This window comes from Lactuca saligna, chromosome 5 (genome assembly GCF_052625555.1).
Source record: "Lactuca saligna cultivar CGN05327 chromosome 5, ASM5262555v1, whole genome shotgun sequence".
Lineage (NCBI taxonomy): Eukaryota > Viridiplantae > Streptophyta > Magnoliopsida > Asterales > Asteraceae > Lactuca > Lactuca saligna.
The window spans coordinates 286586659-286606340 of record NC_136421.1 but is presented as its reverse complement, the minus strand read 5'-3'; the positions used below and the strand labels follow the sequence as shown (position 1 = coordinate 286606340).

General features: G+C 31.9%; 1 protein-coding gene and 1 pseudogene across 1 annotated transcript; one reads left to right on the top strand and one right to left on the bottom strand.

Annotated features, from left to right (window-relative positions):
* The first annotated feature begins 6906 nt into the window (after positions 1 to 6906).
* LOC145048117 (NAC domain-containing protein 90-like) lies at positions 6907 to 8680 on the top strand. The gene is made up of 3 exons (XM_078996536.1): positions 6907 to 7240; positions 7545 to 7837; positions 8036 to 8680. Exons 1-3 carry the CDS (start codon positions 7066 to 7068, stop codon positions 8153 to 8155), a joined length of 588 nt encoding a protein of 195 aa, XP_078852662.1. The 5' UTR covers positions 6907 to 7065; the 3' UTR covers positions 8156 to 8680.
* A 5255-nt stretch (positions 8681 to 13935) lies between these two features.
* Positions 13936 to 16546, bottom strand: LOC145046834 (fructose-1,6-bisphosphatase, cytosolic-like; annotated as a pseudogene).
* Positions 16547 to 19682: the final 3136 nt, after the last annotated feature.

Genomic DNA, 19682 nt, shown 5'->3' with positions numbered 1-19682 from the left:
ATAACCAAGAGATAAATTAAGTACAATCAGAGGGAAAGTTAATTAAATACAACATACCTGGGACTCAATCCCTATAATAATTGGCTCCAAAAATGATTTTAAGAGAGACGTATATGAAATTGAAAGCAAAAAGTGAACTTGCATCTGAATTTGAACCCCTCCTTTTGCCTTCTCAATTTGATCTCCAACTACTTCTCTTGTTCCTTTTATATTTTTCACTTTATCGCTTTTATTTATCTTCCACCTCTCTCTTCTCTTCTCTTTCTCTCTCTCTCTCTCTCTCTCTCTCTCTCTCTCTCTCTCTTCTAAAACTCCTTCTTTCTTTGCTCCACCGGTATCGATGCCTTTGTGCCGCCTCATGGTAGATTCATCGTCGCTTTTATAAGAAGAGATCAAAGCCGAAGACGATGAAGATAAAGAGACAGAATCTTAGGCATGCCTTAGTTCACATGGTGAATCATGACCTAGAGGAGAGAGAAAAGAGGTAGAGGAAGGCTGGGGGTACTTCAAAATTTTGGGTTATTCCCCCCCTTACCTATATCAAAGAGGAAGGACACGCATATTAGAAATTATAAAACGACATTTCTACACGATGCCCATTTAATTACGTGTCTTCTGTGTTTGTAACTTTCTTTTTGTTGGACACTAATTTTAGGGCGCGCACAAATACACGTCCTCTATCCTTCAAATTTTAAAAATTGACATTATTTTTAGGACACACAAAAATTGTGTATTGCATATCTTTGTGTGCCATTAAAGGACTGTTTTCTAGTAGTGAATTCATATGTTTCTTGATTTTGCTTCATTCAAGAACTTCAAAGTCTATCAAATGGACGTTAAGGTTGCTTTCTTACATGGAGTTCTTCAAGACGAAGTCATTCTATAGCAACCTCCAGGGTTTGAAAGTTAAGATTTTCCAAATCATGTATATCGTCTTGATAAATTGGTCTATGGTTTAAGGCAGGAATCTAGAGCATGGTATGATACATTAGTGAGCTATCTTCTTGCAAGTGGATACAAATGAGGAAATATTGACAACACTTTGTTCATCAAGCATTCAGGATCTCACATCATTCTTGCTTAAGTGTATGTTGATGATACCATTTTTGGATCCACTGATGAGAAACTAAGTTGTGAATTCACTAAGATCATGGCTAAGAAGTTTGAGATGAGCATGATGGGTAAACTAACTTTCTTTTCAGGTTTGTTGGTTAGACAATTAAGTGATGGAATACATTGTAGATATGTTGAAGAAATTTGATTTTCCTGATTACAAGCCGGCAAAGACTCTAGTGTCCTCATCAGCGTCTATTGGCGCTGATCCAACTGAAGCTGATGTGAATGCAACCCTTTATCAAGGAATGATAGGATCACTGGTCTATCTTACTGCAAGTCGTCCTAATATTATGTTTGCTACCATATTGTGTGCTTGTTATCAAGCCAATCCTAAGGAATCTCATCTTTTAGATGTAAAAAGAATTTTCGTTACCTAAAGCATATACCCAATCTTTAGGTTATGGTATCATTGCGATTTTGAGTTCAAGTTGTTGGAATACACTGATTCTGATCACGGTGGATGTGGCATTAATAGTAAAAGTACTTTAGGAGGGGCTCAAATGCTTGGTGTTAGATTTTTGAGCTAGTCCAGTAAGAAGCAGATATCAGTGGCTTGCTCTACCATTGAAGCTGAGTATGTAGCCGTTGGAAGGTGTTGTGTTCAGATTCTATGGACTCAAAATCAACTTTTTAGATTATGGTCTAAACTTGTCTAAGACTCCTATATGCTCTAACAACACCATCTCCATTCAAATGATACAAAATATAGTGCATCATTCTAAAACCCAGCACATTGATATCCGTCATCACTTCATCAGGGACGTTAATCAAAAAGGAAAAGTGGAGCTATTTTATATTCCATCCACTGATCAACTGACTGACATTTTCACTAAGGCATTAGACGAGAAGACTCTAAACAAATTGATTGCAGATATTCGCAAGCTTTCAATGACTTAATCATTTTCTAACTCTTTTTTACTTGCTTTCTCAAAAACCAAAAAAACAAGTGTTACTTCTATTATGTCTATAGAAGTTTACATACTTTGCTTAAAATTTGTTTCTAATATTTACAAGTATTCTAGTTTATTTCTGTTATATATCCTTCTGGCACGCCTAAGGTGTACATGTACTTTTTCTTATCAGAAATTAGAAGGAGCTGGAGTCATACAGAATGTTTTGAATGCTCTCTTTGTTGAGAAGAATATTGACATCATTACCTCTTCTTGTTGATAATGCCCTCCTTCTCCTGCACTCACTATTTGGGATGCAAGCAGCAAACATCAATGCAATGAGTCTTGTTTTCATCTATTAACTCACAATCCGATGAAATCTTGAATGCTCTCGTGTTAATCATGTCAACACGATGGTTTCATGGATTTGTGCCTGTTAACTCATTGCTTACAAAGACTATTTTCTGCTCCTCTCTTGCTCTTGGTGAACATGAAACTTAGAATGCATATGAAATATCTCAATGATAAATGGCTTCATCACTCTTGGTTTGTAGTGAGTTGTATTGTATATTAATGTGGTTGTTCTTGATTGTGCTCTCTTTTATAGCCATATTTGAAGATCAGATATTTCGAAGAAAGGAAATTAAGTTATGAGTACTTATTTCAAAAGATCCTTCTTTTGAGATTTTACTCAAAAGATTTTATTCCTTGATGATTCTTCTGAAAAGGCTACATAAGGTACCTCTAAAAAAGTTGTAAAAATATCTCTTTTAATATTTCTTGTTTGACTCAATTTTTTGTTTGTGTTCTTCTTTATTTTGTTTTGCACCATTATTAAGGATTTGACTATGGCATTTCTTAAGCCAAGTATGTAACTTTTGACAAATGATCATCCCTAGAAGGATGTTGATGTATGTGCCTAAATCTATCTAAGTATCTCATTAGCAAGACCATCTGTTGAGATGACATTGAGTCACCCCTCCCCCGATGTTGATTGTCTAGCATCTAAGTGAGATTGCCTGGTCGAAATAAAAAATTTATAAAAAGGATTGGTGTTTATTCTTAGTCAACTATCTTACCTGACTCTTGTCCCTAGAAGCATGCTTGCCGTATTCATCAAGTCTCATGTTTTGTTGAAACATTAAACATAACCCAATGGCTTACCCTGATTGCATTTTCATCGGCGTAAGAATTACTTGTCTGGTCCTTAATGAAAAAAGGTTATTTATGTCCCTGACCTCCTAGTCTGAGGTATGACATGGTACCACTATGAATTGACGGAAGATCTATGACTCTAGACTGCAACCAACTCTATGATGCACAAATTAAACCACTTCTTGTTGATTGGTTATCACTATTGATGATTCACGCTGATTCCACCATAACGTGACTAAAAGAATCCATTCTCTCCTTATTTTCTTCTTTAAAGCTTTATGATTTAGTGTGATGCACTATACACTGATGAGATCTTGAAAAATCTTTACATTTTCTTCTAATAAAAGTGACTAATAAGTTAGTTGATGAAACCACATGCTGATGAAATCTCACAATACTATGCTAGTGAATGGTTGTTTAAACCTATAGTATCAGGAGAAATCACAACCTTACTAGCTTACAATCTACAAATTTGATACACTGATCGCTTTCTCCAGTCCCGCATTTGCTGCTAATGTCAAAAAGGGAGAGAAACTTGCTAAATGTGTCAATGTGACAAACTACTAAGTGTTATTGATTTGAAGAAAAGAAAAATCTAAGGGGGAGCCAAACTCATCATCTATTTATCCGTTGCAACTCATAAATGTTAGTTCTACTACTGGTAATAAAAAATGGGGAGAGTCATACACTTTCTCAGGGAGAGCATTCGTTAAAGATGAAGAGTTTTAAAGTTTCAATCTTACTCTTAGGGGAGCATGAGCTAAAGTATTTTGAAGATTAGTTTTGACATCATCAGATAGGGGAAATTGTAAGGTCACACCTTGTGACATGATGAGTCAAACACTCAATACACCAACCACCAGCACCAATGCCAACGTCTTAAGACCTTATCAACGTCTACATGAAGATCAACATCAACATGTAGTTATATAATCTATTGTAATATTTTTATATTAGGTAATTATATATATATATATATATATATATATATATATATATATATAATAGATAGCAGATCTAATATCTTTGTAATAATTATCGGTTCTTAGTATAGATTAGATACACTCCCTTTAATTAAGGGATATACTAGTATAGATTATTATATATATATATACAATATCAGGGTGAAACCCTAATGTAAGTCTTGGTGACCGTCTTTGTGATAACCCATTTTCTTGGTGAAAACAAGCCCTTTCTTTGTGGAAGACATTTTGGTGAATATTTTGTGTTTACTTTTTCTGTTCTTTAGTTAGTTAAATTGTTCTTGTTTTTTTATAGTTGAAGTGTATCCGATGAATATAAACCTTCAAATATGATGTGTAGATGGATAAAGTTTTCAACTTTATCCATAATAAGGTCACAAAATTTCAAGATCTAAACTTTATGCAGTAAAGTGACCAAAGAGCTCATAAAACCAAAAACTAGCTAGATCTAACAAATGCATCATTAAGAGCAAACTTTATACCTTCTATAGTTGAGAAAAGTCATGTAGACTCCAGATCCACAAGCTTGAGCTTCAACAATTAACAAGCTTGAACTTCTCTTTCATCCAAAATGCACTCAAAACACATACAAAGGCTCAAGATTTGATCTAAGGGCTAAGGTTTTGAGTTGGAGGCTCAAGAGGGTGGAGGTTGATGTTAGGAAGGACCCCAACTGGTTATAGTCCTTAAATAGGGCTCAAAACCACGAAAATAGGGTTTTCACAATATTGTAGTACGCCCAACGTACCTAAAGTTACGCCCAACGTAACACCCTAAAAACACGATTTCCTTCTGCATAGTATGCCCGACGCACTAGCTAGTGTACGTCCAGCGTACTGCCAGACTCCCATTTTCAAGCTTAACTTCAAACAACCGTAACTTATTTGTTTCAATTCCGTTTTCAATTATCTTTATATCCACGGAAAGGTATCGATGAGCTCTAAAATTCTATATTGATATACATCTTGAACTAAAATCTTTAATTTATGCAAGAAGCCTAAAACATAACTTTTCCCATTTTGCTCCTCAACTACCATCAAACAATCTCTGGTTTAAATCATTTGTCTAACACCATATATCTCCAATAGAGTGTAAAATTCATTCCATTAAAGTCCAATGCCTCCATTTGATCCATTTATTATCCACAATCCTGAAATAAAAACTTATCGAAACAAGATGTTACAAATAATTTGCAAGAAATCTCCCAAACTAATCAAATATGTCCTACTCAATTCATTCTTCTCGATCCCACGAAGCATCCAACATAAATTTGATATTAAAAACTTCAAGTTGGGCATGGATTTGGATTTAGAGACTAAAGTATCTTCACCATATCTCCAATTTCTGAGTACCTTGATAACATCCAAAAAAATCTTTAGTTTCTGATTACTTCGATAACAACCAAAAAAAGCCCTAATGATGAATCTAATTGATTATGAATTAGAGTGTAGATGGTGAAGGTGATGGAAAAAAAGGAGATGAAAGGAACCAAGGAAGCATAGTTGGATTCCTGTGAGGGATGATGAGACAAAAAGAAAGGGAAGATATCGAATACATCATATTGGAAGATTCAGAAAGGGACGAAAAATTCCCCCAAATCGAAAGCACTAATTTGGTGGTGTAAGGAGACGATGGATGAAGGAAAAAAGTGTGGTATGGTGTGTTAGAAGCCGATGACTACAACTCTAAATTTGAAGCCGACTCGATTGGTTGAAGACGGCGGTTTGGCACTGTTCAAAAGCATGTTAGGATTTTAAAATGTATATTAATTATAAGGAAACACATATATAAATCAATACCACCACTAAATTTTATATCATATTTGAAAAAAAAAATTGATTAAATGTTATTAGGCTGTTATGATATTAGTCTAAAGAGGTAGAATATATTTTACATTTATGAGAGTTATAAACGAGACTAACTTGTACTAACAATAAAATTAACAAACATTAAAATTATATTATATATTTTTTTAAAAACAAGTTGAACTCTAATTGGTAAGTTATTAAATGCTATTAAAAAGGTTTACAAATAATTTAAACACAGTTAAAAAAAAGATGTTGAGTTTTAGTAAGTAAAATTATAAAATAATAAAATTGCACTTAAAATTATATTCGAGTTAATGCTATATTAAGATTGTAATATTAGTCAAAAAGTTTTATTATGTATATTAGTTAATTAAAAGATAAAAGATATGTTTGTGATAACATCAAATTAAGGTATATAGTTAAGAACTTCGGTTTGTAAAAGATATGTTTGTGATAATTTCAAATTAATAGTAAAAGTTTTAAGCATCCTGTTGATTAACATTTAACAATAATTAAAAAGAGATGTAGTCATTTGTATAAAACACTTTTTAGTCAATTTGATTCGATGCAATATCTATTTTAGACTCGTGAAAGAATCATTTGTTGAGGCTTAAGGAACCCCCATTAAGGAACATTACACTAGCTAGTCGATTAGTATCCAAATTGAATTCATATTCTTTTGACTTATTGACTATATATGGAAATTATCGCTAGCTATCGATCAATAGCTCGATAAAGACACATATCTAACAAACAGGCTGCTAGTCTGCTACAATACAATGGAGCCTACAAACAAAACATACAGCAAATAAAGACTTGAAAAGCAAAGTCCTTCCAAGGAAATGCATGGAAATTTCTGAATGTTTTTTTTCTTATTTCACTCGGCTTCCATTAATTACTAGTTCCACACGTACTACTATTTCTATATATATAATATATAAGTATGAACACAAACACACAAACACACATTCAAGCACCCATGCACCCTTCCGCAATTCAGATATTGGTCGCACCCAAGATTCAGAACTTTGGTTTGTAAAGTTTGATTCTTGATCGTTTGTTTTGTTAAGAAAGAGGAGCTACACGCAATCAAGATCAAGATAGATCCCGAAAATGGAGGGAGAAGGAGTGGTCGGGGCACCAGGGTTTAGATTCTACCCTACAGAAGAAGAGTTGATAACATTTTATTTGAAGCATAAGATACAAGGCACCACCAGATTACTGCAACATATCGATAGAGTCATACCTCGGCTTCATGTCTACGATTTCTACCCATGGGACCTCCCTCGTTAGTACTTCAATTCATCCCTTTTGTCACTTTTAATTCCTCCAAACATATATATTTTTTTTGAATAAATTAAAAACGGAAAGCTTAGGAAACTAATTAAGTGTTTATGATGGGGTTTAAAGCATTTCAAGAACACAATTGTTTAGATTAATGAAGACAGGAATGGTTCAAATTCGTTTATATATATGTTGAGCAAAAAAAACTGTTCTTTTTTACGTTTAGAATTTCAACATTTCTACTGTTTTTTGTTTGCCATAATTAATTTGGATCTATATATACTCCGTATATAATATTTTGAAAGCAGAATACGCTGGAGAACGTTGTAAAGGAGACCTCGAGCAGTGGTTCTTTTTCATTCCTAGACAAGAGAAAGAAGCAAGAGGAGGGCGACCCAGCCGCCTGACGAGTTCCGGCTACTGGAAGGCCACCGGTTCACCAAGCATCGTTTACTCTTGGAATAATCGAGCCATTGGGATCAAGAGAACCATGGTTTTCTATAATGGTAGAGCTCCCAGTGGGACCAAGACCAAATGGAAAATGAATGAATACAAGGCTTTCCAAGAAGTCCCCTCCTTAAACTCTAACCCTAGACCCGAGGTATGATCATTCATTCATTTGTTAACATTTAACTCTTTTTTGGTTTTTTTTAATTCGTTCTTTTGTAATTAAATCATTTCAAGCTTTTGAATTCCAATATATATATATATATATATATATATATATATATATATATATATATATATATATATATATATATATATATATATATATGTCGTTGTAAAATGTAAGATGCAGTTGATGGAGGAATTAAGTTTGTGCCGAGTGTATGTAAAATCAAATTGTTTGAGGGCTTTTGATAGAAGACCATCAGGAGTTGCACTAAACGAGCATGTGCCACCCTTTCAATTCAACTAATCCTAGCCAGCCATCATCAATAATAAAGAAGAGGGCAAGCTTTTCTAGCTATATCTACTCCTGTGCTTGCCGATTATTAGTGGTCAATCTTCAAAAAAAAAGGGTATACCGTATACGGACGTACCCTCCACCGCGGTCAAGTTGAGCTAAGGTAAATTATATTATGCCAAGAACAAGAAAAGTTATATCCAAATTTGAATATATATCATATACCCTACTTATGGATCCTCATGTGTATATATATATATGGGAATCAACGATGAGCCTTTGTGGTCTTTTGTGGATTGATCTCATCTCTCTTTTCTCAATAATTAGAAGTGCTGGGTACGTACTGCTATAATGTGTCATTTGGAGATATTTGGTATTTGCTGAACGTACGGCTTATTTTTTAAGAGAAAAAGAGTTGTAGAGCATTACTATTTGGGTCCATTGTTGCTTCTTACTTGCATTATGTCAATGTATGTAAATGATTAAAATAATTCTTTTGTATTTACTTTTATTTATTACACTATAAGAAATATGGTTTTGGCATGTTGTCACTACACAAACTCTCATATGAGAAAAAATATAAGAGGATTCATAATGATGCATTTAATGCGAGAGTTAAATGAGCCGCCAAGTTTAATTGTTATTCAATGAATAAAAATTAATTATTGTAAGATATCACATTCATATTCAATGTATTTGAAGTTCAACACTTAATGAACTCTTTAATGGGAAAAAATGAAAGTTTCGAACTCTAAAATAAATATTATAATTTAGCTTTTGCAATGTTCAATTGAACATTGTAGAGTTCAAAACATTGTAACAATAAGAACAATGTGATTGTATACCAATCCATGAAAAGGTACATCGTATCTTTGTGAGTCGTTAATGGAGAATGCATGGTTTACTAGTACATTAATTTGGGACAACAAAGTTGAAATGATGGTACAAACTCGAAATTATGATTGTTGATGGATCATGTGTGGTTAATTGACACGTTAATGAGAGATCATAAATAAGATCGAGATAGTCACGCGATTTTCAACATCCCAGACACAAAAATAAAAGCATAATTTGATATTAAACATGTCATCGATAAGAGTCAATGAATCTCAAAAAATTTAGGAATTTTATAAGATTGAAATTGGTAAAAGCCTTACCTACCTAAAATAAATTCGCAATTTGATTACAATATCCCTCTTCAAAGTTTAAAATAAAATATGGATCCTAGTCTTGAATCTTAATTTGGGTTAAAATATTAAGGATTAATCAACTAACTAAAACTTCCTCTCATATAGCATATGTATGAAAATGGTGATCTTCCTCCTCATTCCTCTCCATTATTTCCACTCTCCTTTTCATGATACCTCCCAAAAGTACAACCTTCACTCTTTTCCATCCTCATAAGGCTAGAAAGGTTTGATATCACTAGAGCCTTACTTACATGTAAAAACCAAGAAGGAACTTTTGTGTGTGCATATGTCAACAAAGTTAAGATATACCCTGAGAGACTGAGAAACATGGGTATCACGTTAGTAAAGGAGCAATCCATTGATTTGGTTTTGTACTGTCACACCACCGGCCGATGACGGAAGCGCCGAGGGGTAACATCGGTACATAGATTACCCAAATCACAGAGTATAAAATATAAATACATTTTATTAATAAATGATGTCTATTACATGGGATAAATAAAAACCTATCTATCTTCGAGCTGATTGTCCTTCATTGCGTTGATTTCTTCTCCTTCTTAGAAATACATGCGATTTTGAAAACATCAACTTGATGGTGGAGAATTCACATGGTTAACAGATATCGATAAAACTCTTTTTGAAAACTTTTTAGGATCTTTGTTTATGAATAAGAGTATTCTTTATTTATTAATTCCCAAGTTTTCCATTTCATAGCTTCGAAATCCTTTTATTTCTTAAAACTTATCTTTTAGGATGTACAGTCAATCCTAATATTATATTTCTTTCTTCTTTCATTTTTAGGATATTTTACCAATCCTAACTTCTTTTAATATACTTTTAGGATATTTTACCAATCCTAAATAATCAATATATTTATAGGATATTTTATCAATCCTAACTTAAATACTTTATAGAATATTTTACCAATGTGAATTTATAATAATATGTTTTAGGATATTTTACCAATCCTAATTACTTATCGATATAAAACAATATTCACTACTTTAAGGCGTCCATTTAGGTAGTTGACTTCCTTAATATTTTCGGGTTTGTATTACTATGAACCCTTATAATCGACGCTATGGACTAATATTTTCTCGGTACGACGTTTCATCGGATGTCAAATAACGCTTGTATATAAAGAAAGTTATCTTACCGGGATTGTAGCTAGCAATCGCGAGTGGGGGTGTCAGCCCCATATATATATATATATATATATATATATATATATATATATATATTCTAGCTTTCGTAAAATTAACGATTAGAGGTTCGGGGTAGCCGAAATTAATTAAGCTAAGTATGAGTAATAAAAGCTCACTAACACATTAACCTTAGGTGTTTTATTTTTTCTTTAACTCTTTTATAAAATCTCTAATTATCACTATATAATCTTTTTACTTTATATATGATAATTAAAATCCATATGTCTCATAATTATCTTTGTATATATCCATACACACACATAGGTGGGAGGTGATGGTGATGTATGATGGAGGTGGGTAGTGGTAAAGGTGGTTGGTGGTATTGATGGTAGGTGGTGGTGGGTGCGGGTGGTTGTGATCGGTGGTGGAGGTAGGAGGTGGTGACTAGTGGGTGGGGTGGTCGTGGTGGGTGGTGGTGATGGGTAGTAGAGGCAGGTAGTGGTGATCGATGGTGGTTGGTGGTGGTAAAATGTTGGGTGGTGGAGGTGGGTGGGTGGTGATTATAGCGGGTAGGGCTTGCGGGTGGTGGTGATGTTAGTGGTTGGTGGTTTTGTGGGTGATGGTGGTGGGTGGTGGTAGTCGGTGGTGATGGGTGGTGGTGGTGGGTAGCGGGTGGTGATGTGTGGTGGAGGCGGTGGTGGTGATGAGTGGTGGTGGTGATAAGTGGTGGGTGGTAGTTGGTGGCGGTCAAAATGGTGGGTGGTGGAGGTGGGTGGGTAGTGGTTGTGGTGGGTGGTGGAGGTGGTGGTGATGGTGATGGTGGTGGCCGGTGGTTGGAGGTGGTGGTGGTGGTGGTGGCTAGTGATTTTTGTGGGTGGTGGGTGGGGGTGGCGGTGATGGGTGGTGAGTTGTGTTGGTTAGTGGGATGGTATAAAAGGATTCTAATTCAATCTTTTAGGAATTATGTCGTCGTTCTTGGATGCAGGTATAAGGAGCGTCTTCAATCAAGTTCACAATAGGGATGGTGTCCTGAATTATGTTTGACATTATTCAGTATTTGGATGACATGGAAACAATAGGGATGGTATCTTGAATCAAGTTTATAGACCTATTAAGTAATACTTTTCCAAAAAGCACATCTCCTCTCTTCTCTTTAATTAAGAATTGTTTCTCCTCTTAAATCAAGTTAGTTGAAATCAAGTTATGCGTGCTTTTTTTTTTTAATCTAGTTTTGCCTTTTTAAACTTGTAGAATTCTTTGCTTATGTTCTCACATTTAGGTTGGCACGCCAACTGTTTGATGAATTGTTTGACTCAACCAACATTTAAATTTGGCTTGTTTGATGATAATACCTAACAAGTGTTTGTTGAAATATGTGAAAGAGAATCTAAATAATTTAACCTTGTGGTATGTATTATGTCAGAATTACTAGCAACATATATTTTATGTAATTGTTTAAAAAGGTAATTAATTTGTTTATGTATTATTTTGGTTCAATTTGTGATTTTGAATTCCAATTTCTAATGTCCCTCATTAATGTATATTGGAATCTAAAATTATATTAGCAGTAAGTACGATACTTTTGAATGTATTCTATGTATTTTGTCACTCTGCCAAATAAAATTTATGTATTCTGCCATAATGTATTCTATGTATTTTGTCACATTCTATGTATTCTACCAAAATATATAAAATGATAGTTAATTGCAAGTAACATGTTTTTAACAATTATTAGTTTTTGTTGTATTTAAGATAGGAATGGCTGGAAGAATGCGTTGAAGACCTAATAGGAATAACTTGAAGAATGAATAAAGTTTGATCATACCCACAATTTAAGAATGTTGTTATTATTTAAGAATTTTATTCATTTTTGTTGATATTCTTTTAGAATATGTATAATTATATTAAAATGTATAAGACTTTTAGTATGTATGAATTTGTATTTAAGTTCGGATGTATAAGAATATATTAGAATGTTGTTATTTTTCAACCTCGGATTCAAGAATTTTGTTATTCTTCAATAATATTCTAATAGAATAAAATTTTAAAAGAACATCATTCTAACAAAAAAAAATATTCTGACAGAATAAAATCGGTTATTTTTACAACTTACGTTAGAATTAAAATTGAATTAATTAAAAAAATTCAGAGTTTTAAAATCATGAGAATTAATTATCCCTAAAAATCAAATTTCCTTTTATAAATGTAGTTAATTGTCCAAAACACCCTCTTACTAAAATTTGTGTGATTATATGGTACATGTTATCCCATTGTAATATTATACACTCTTAAATCATGTTCATTGATTAATTTCATTCGTTGGTCCAAATCTGTGTGTTCTGGCACACAATATTTAGTAAAAACAAAATAACCTAAGCATATATATATATATATATATATATATATATATATATATATAGAGAGAGAGACAGAGAGAGAGAGTATATATATATATATATATAGAGAGAGAGAGAGAGAGAGAGAGAAAGAGAAAGACAGAGAGAGAGAGAGAGAGAGAAAGAAAGAGATGTAGGTTTCGTTGAGATTAAAAATAAAATAGAGATCTTGATATTCAACATCAGCCACATATTTCACATCTACCCTCTAGCGTACCGGCGCGATAGGCATGTTATAATCATAAATGATTATATAGAGCCGCCCGTCCCTTTCTCCTCTGCCACCATCCCCACCACCACAATCATCATCGCCATCACCACTATCAACACCTCTGACACCATTCAACCCCACTGCTATCATCTCCGTCACTTATATCACTTCCACCTCTACCATCCCCATTTTTTCTGCTACCAACTGTCATAATCATATATGCTTACACTACAAAAAATATGGCATTTAGTGGCATAAAAAAGTGCCACTAAAAACCCAAAAAAATATTGTTAAAGGTTTCTCATAGAATCAACGAAACACATAATAAGTTCCACAAGAAATGCTCCTGCTAAAACCCTTTAGTGGTACTTTTTGTTTTTGTTGTTGTAGGTTTTAGGCTTTTACACACTTTCTTATTTGTCACAATAGAAGAAAAAACTTTTGTGGTACATACGTTATGCCATTGAATGCTTATTTTATTTAAGAATTGATGTTACATATTTTAAGATTTTAGTGGCACTTTTGTATTTGCCACTAAAAAAGTATTTTGTGGCACATTTTGTGTCGATAAATAGTCATGAGATTCTATAATGTAGGCTATTTATATCTATATACATTTTATTTATAATTGAAAATTAAATAAATAATTAAATTGTAGCACATAGAAAATAATACAAATTTCATTCTTTTTTATTGATATTTTTTTTAAACTTTTTGAATCAAATATATAAGTAAATGTCAAATACGTCTAAATGTGGAATCGAGTACATGCTAAACACAAAACAACCAAAAAAATTATATATATATAAAAAAAACTAAAGATATACTAGGTTGAATACATCATGTTATCTCATACTTTATAATCAATACTAGCAATTCCCTGTAAAAAAACAAAGACAATTCACAATTCAGTTAAACGAGACATAGTTTAGAAAATAAATAATATTATATTGAGCACATATATTTAATATTGTTGCCATTTTAATTATATATTTTTAAGGAAGAATAACAGACAAGTTACCATAAAGGGTTTTGGAAACGATATGTTTGATTGGCCATAGAAGTATCTGATTCCTCCTAATAAATTTCCTATAGCAGCCTTAAACTTTCATGGATTTAGAATTGAGCTGCAAATAATCATTTAGATTAAGGAACATAAGGCTACCTTGTCTGATGGATTAATGATTTTCTTGAATAAAATAAGATCAAAAGTTACAATCGAAATCAACATATATAAATATAAAATATGTTGACAACTTACATATGTGAGAATGGAAATTGAATTTAATGCCATCAAAACAACATTATTTGCAATGTGTAATGCCTCATCCAAAGTTACAAGATCATTTTCTATAAGTGCATCGACATCAACCACTGTAGAACACAAAAAGAATTATTAATATATCATTGAGTAGAAAGATGGTTACAAGTTATATTAAAAGCATTTAGGATAATTGAAGAAAATAACAACATACTTTATCCTTTTTACCAAAAAGGGCAATGTCCTTTATCTTTGTACCCAAAATAGCACCTTACTTGGTTTGTTTATGGATAATAGCAACATACATACATTTTTCCTATAATAGCAATATGTAACATGAAGCTTGTAAAAACTTTAATATCAGTATAGAAATGTAATTTTATCGTTATATTTGGTTAAAACATAAGAGTATGTTGCCCATACTACTAAAATGTAGGAGAATCTTTAGATGTGTTTGCAAGCTCCAAATGGCTAACATAATAGGTAAATAAGTTAGTTACATGAAATAGATCATTTAGCTTGAAAATTAACAAAAATAAATTTGAATTTAATCTAACTGAGACAAAATCCACTATCAATAGTCCAAAAATAGAAAGCTTATATGAGATACTTATCACCTAAGTTTGCAATTTGAACAAATCTTTGTACCTGACAAGAAGGTCATATGAAATCTTGTTTTAAAAAATACAAAAAAAGGTTGGAAAAGTTACCTTATTGTCCAGGAGTGTGAGTATAAATTCCCTTAGAGATGGATTAAGAGTAAATCCATTCACACCTGATCCAATGCTTAACACAAGATGAAAAATGAAAATACATGTATTTATCAATGAGTATGTATTAGACAACAAAACATTTGTTGAATTTGAAAATTCGACATGAGTAAGACCAAGTTTATTCCACAAAAACAATAAAAAAGAGATATTTTGTTTAATCAATATTTCTCACCTTGCAAGAGCTACCATACATGCAATATCCAGTAGCCGACATATTCCTAGGATGCAATACATTTTCTAAAGACGCCTCACCACCATCTTTTATCATGTAAATCCCAAAAATCTAGAAAAGGATTCAACTTTTCATGTGGCAAAATAAAGTTATCTTGAAATTTTGATATATGTAAGGAAATCCAAAAAAATATAAATGGTTTTAATAGGGTATCATACAGTTTCTATGGAAACAACATAGTCAATGTTGGAAGATCCATCCCACGGATCGAAAACAACACAATACTTGAATCACTTGTATATAATTTCTTGAATTAAATAAACTTATAGAGTAACTAATGAGACCATGATTAAAATATTAAGAGAATTTGAATTTGTCCTTACCTTCCACGTTTAGATTGTTCCACAATGATTGCATCTTCATCTTCTTAAGAAATACGTATGCAAGAAAGAAGAGCGATTCCACTAGATTAAATAGTAACAATATAAATATGTATTTGAATTTTTATAAACACTCACTGTTCTACCACTACTGACCAAAGCTATCACAAAAAACTTCCTTTGACAGAACATCCAATCTCTTCTGCTCTTCTCCCAAAAATTAACCAAAATGAACACATAAAGTTGTAAGAACATAATCAAAGAATTTTACACTGGTTAGTAGTGAAAAGATGAGATGTGTTATTTGTTAACTTTCTTATACATTGTCTCCCCAACAAGTCCAATGATTTGTTCCAAACATGTACAAGAAAATTTCACACCATAAGAACCATTTTCTTAAATTCTTTTGACACCATTTGTTTGGCGATTACGATTCATATCTAAAAAAGTTAGCAGATAAATTTTGCAATCAAAAAAATTATTTTTTCACCATAGCAAGCTTAATCAGGGTTTATTCACTAATCATCAGAAGAATACATAATCATAATCATAATTTTGTGATAAGAAGAGAAATATGATGATTAGATGGTAAACTGCTTGTAAAATTTGATTAAACAAGGGAAGTAAGATAGCCTTGTTAACAACAGAGCAGAAGAACTTGCAACCTCGAACAATGCTACCGAGCAAGATACTGAATCGTGTTCATAAAATACATTAAGAGTAGGAGAAGATGATGATAACTTAAACCAATGTACAAGAGCTAGAACAAAGAGTATTGTAGCTAAAATACACGTCAAATACCTGTTGTCGGTGTGCATCAAATATATCGTACTGACAGTGGTGTACGGAGATGAAGACCTTAACGGCGATGACATCACGATGTGGCAGCGAAGACGAACCGGACAACGACGATGTGATGGTGGAACGGAGACGACGGGAGGATGTCGATCGTACGCTAAAATCGTTGTTATTGGGGAGTATTGGCAAACCTAGATGAAAGTGAAAGAAATTAAATGTAACTTACACTTAGTCTGAGCTAATAACAAAAAATATCTATTCTGATTTAATTGAGTATATCAATATCTGCATTCCATCATGTCATTGTTTGTACTTTGTAGACAGGCACCGTATATCAAATAGGAATCAAACGCAGGGACAACTATGAAAAACGTTCAAAATATGGACTAAAGTTGTATATTCTGTGAAGATTACGGACATTTTCGTAATTTACTTTTATTATTTTAATAATTATTTTTATAAAATATTTTTAATAAAACAAAAATTTTAGTGGCATATTAAAACATCATACCACTAATAATTATGAATATTAGTGACATAAAATGTTAAATGCCATCAAATCCTTTAAATTTTATAGTGACACATACAATATGTCATTAAAAGCGTGAAACAGTGGCATATCAAACATATGCAATTAACAATGTATGTCACTAAATGACAATTTGTTTGTAGTGTTACTCAATCTGTGAAAATAGATATATGTATAATCATTTATGATTAGGCATACCCCATTGCTGCCGGTATGCTGGAACGTTAGAGCGGCAAATGAGAAATATGTTGCTGAGATTGAATCTCAAGATCTTAATTTTTTTAATCTCAAGTGAACCATCCCCTATATATATATATATATATATATATATATATATATATATATATATATATATATATATATATATATATATATATATATATATATATATATTGTGTGTGCTAGAATGCACCAATAAGAATTTAGTAAAAATTATACGATTATTAAATGATATTTGTACTTTTAATTCATTTTTATGGAAACTAATTAAATTCGTTATTATTGTCAACAATAATATTCTTTCAGAATGAATTCGTATCTAGAAGAATGAGAGTGTATTCTAGCAGAATGAGAGTGTATTCTAGTAGAATACACTATCGTTTTTCATATTCCATGTAACTTTATTGTATTTTAAGTGAGTGAGTCCTGAAACAAACAACGAATCCATACATAAAAACCTAGGTGTGAATTCATTGAGAAAGAATGTTATTCTTGACATTAATGACGAATTTAATTAGTTTCATAAAAAGAGAATTATAATTATAGATATCATTTAATATACATACAAATACAATTATGAAAATCATTTAATACCTATCTTTATTTAACTGAATAATTAATTAAGTTAAGTAAACTCCTATTGATGCATTCTAGCACACAAAAAATGTAAGAAACAAATTAATCTAGCCATATATAAACTCCTTTGGGGTGGATCAGAAGATAGGAAGGTTATTAACTGGATTTCGTTAGACAAAGTGACAGCCCCTAAAGACTCGGGTTGCCTTGGCGTTGGCACAATAAAGGCCCTGAACATATCCCTCATTGCGAAGTGGTGGTGGAAACTTAGAACCAAACCTAGACAATTATGGGAAACAGTCATCTATAGTGTGCACAACCTCCGTTCCGAACCTGATGATCGTTACTCAATGAAGACTTTCCCCAGGGTATGGAACAATATTTCCGGTCCACACGGTAGGCAACGCGGGCGACCGCCCAGGGCCCACGACTCCAGGGGCCCAAATTTTATGGGCTATGTAGTTTATATATATAAAAAAACTTATTACCTAAATGATTTTTAGGGCCTAAAGTTGATTGAAACTCAAATTAGCTCAAAAGATAAATAACGTAGTTTGCTTGTTAGTGCTAAGTCTATACTAAAGAGTAAATGATATATTTTGTTAATATTTATTATATTTATCTTTGAGGGATATTTTTTTCTTTTTTCCCCGGGCCCCATATATGTTTGGACCGACCCTGGTCACAGAGGGGATATTGAGATGGTGCAAGGTGCAAACTTGAAATTTTCATAAGGTGAATCGAATTCTAGAGTTTGCTACCAAGTGGGGGTCGTGTTCAAAACTATGGAGGATTTTTATGGCCATTTGTTACTGTATGCTATGGTACATTTGGAAAGCAAGAAACGATAGAGTTTTCAATAAGAATCGACTACCACCCGATAAAGTCATAGATATTGTCAAATCTATGAGCTTTCTTTGGGTGAAAAACAAGGGTAAAAGAAAGGAGTTAGCCTGGGCAAATTAGTCTCAATTCCCTTTTCTTAACTTGTACTTTCAGTTGTTTATTGTTTCATTTTCGTGTTTAGTGCTCATGTGTTTTGCCACTAGCTTTATGCGGCTTGTATTGTTACTTTCCCTATTACTTCTTTTTCTCTAATATTAATTTATTGGCCGGTTCCATATATATATATATATATATATATATATATATATATATATATATATATATATATATATATATATATATATATATATATATATATATATATATATATATAAACTCTTATTGATGCATTGTAGCACACAATAAATATAAAAACACATTAACCTATATATATATATATATATATATATATATATATATATATATATATATAGGATTGAGATCGGTTGAGAATTCATAGTTTCCCAAGAACCCGAGAACTAAAAGTGGAGTGTTGGATCAAAAGTAATTCATTAAGGACATGATCGTCATCTTACCAATGTCATTTAATGTTTAATTTTTGTGTTATTTAATATATTAATATAAATGTCTAAAAATTTACATCGTAAATTAAATTTTCATATTTTTTTTAAAATAATAATTTTTTTTTGTTTTTTAAGAAAAAATATAGATTTTTTAATTTTTTTTATAGAAAACAAGAATTTTTGAAAAAAAAAATTTGAAAAAAATATTTTTTTTTAAAAAAAATATGCAATTTTTTCAAAAAACAACAATGATTTCAAAAAACAGCAATTTAAAAAAAAAAAAAAAAAAACTACACTTTTTTTTAAAGAAACCTGTGTTTTAAAAAAAAAACTAGAATTTAAAAAAAAAAAACTTCACTTTTAAATAAAAAAAACTACAAGTTCTTTAAAAAAAGTTATATTTTTTTATCACTTTTAGGTGTATATATGCATATTTTTTCAAATGCATATATATATATATATATATATATATATATATAT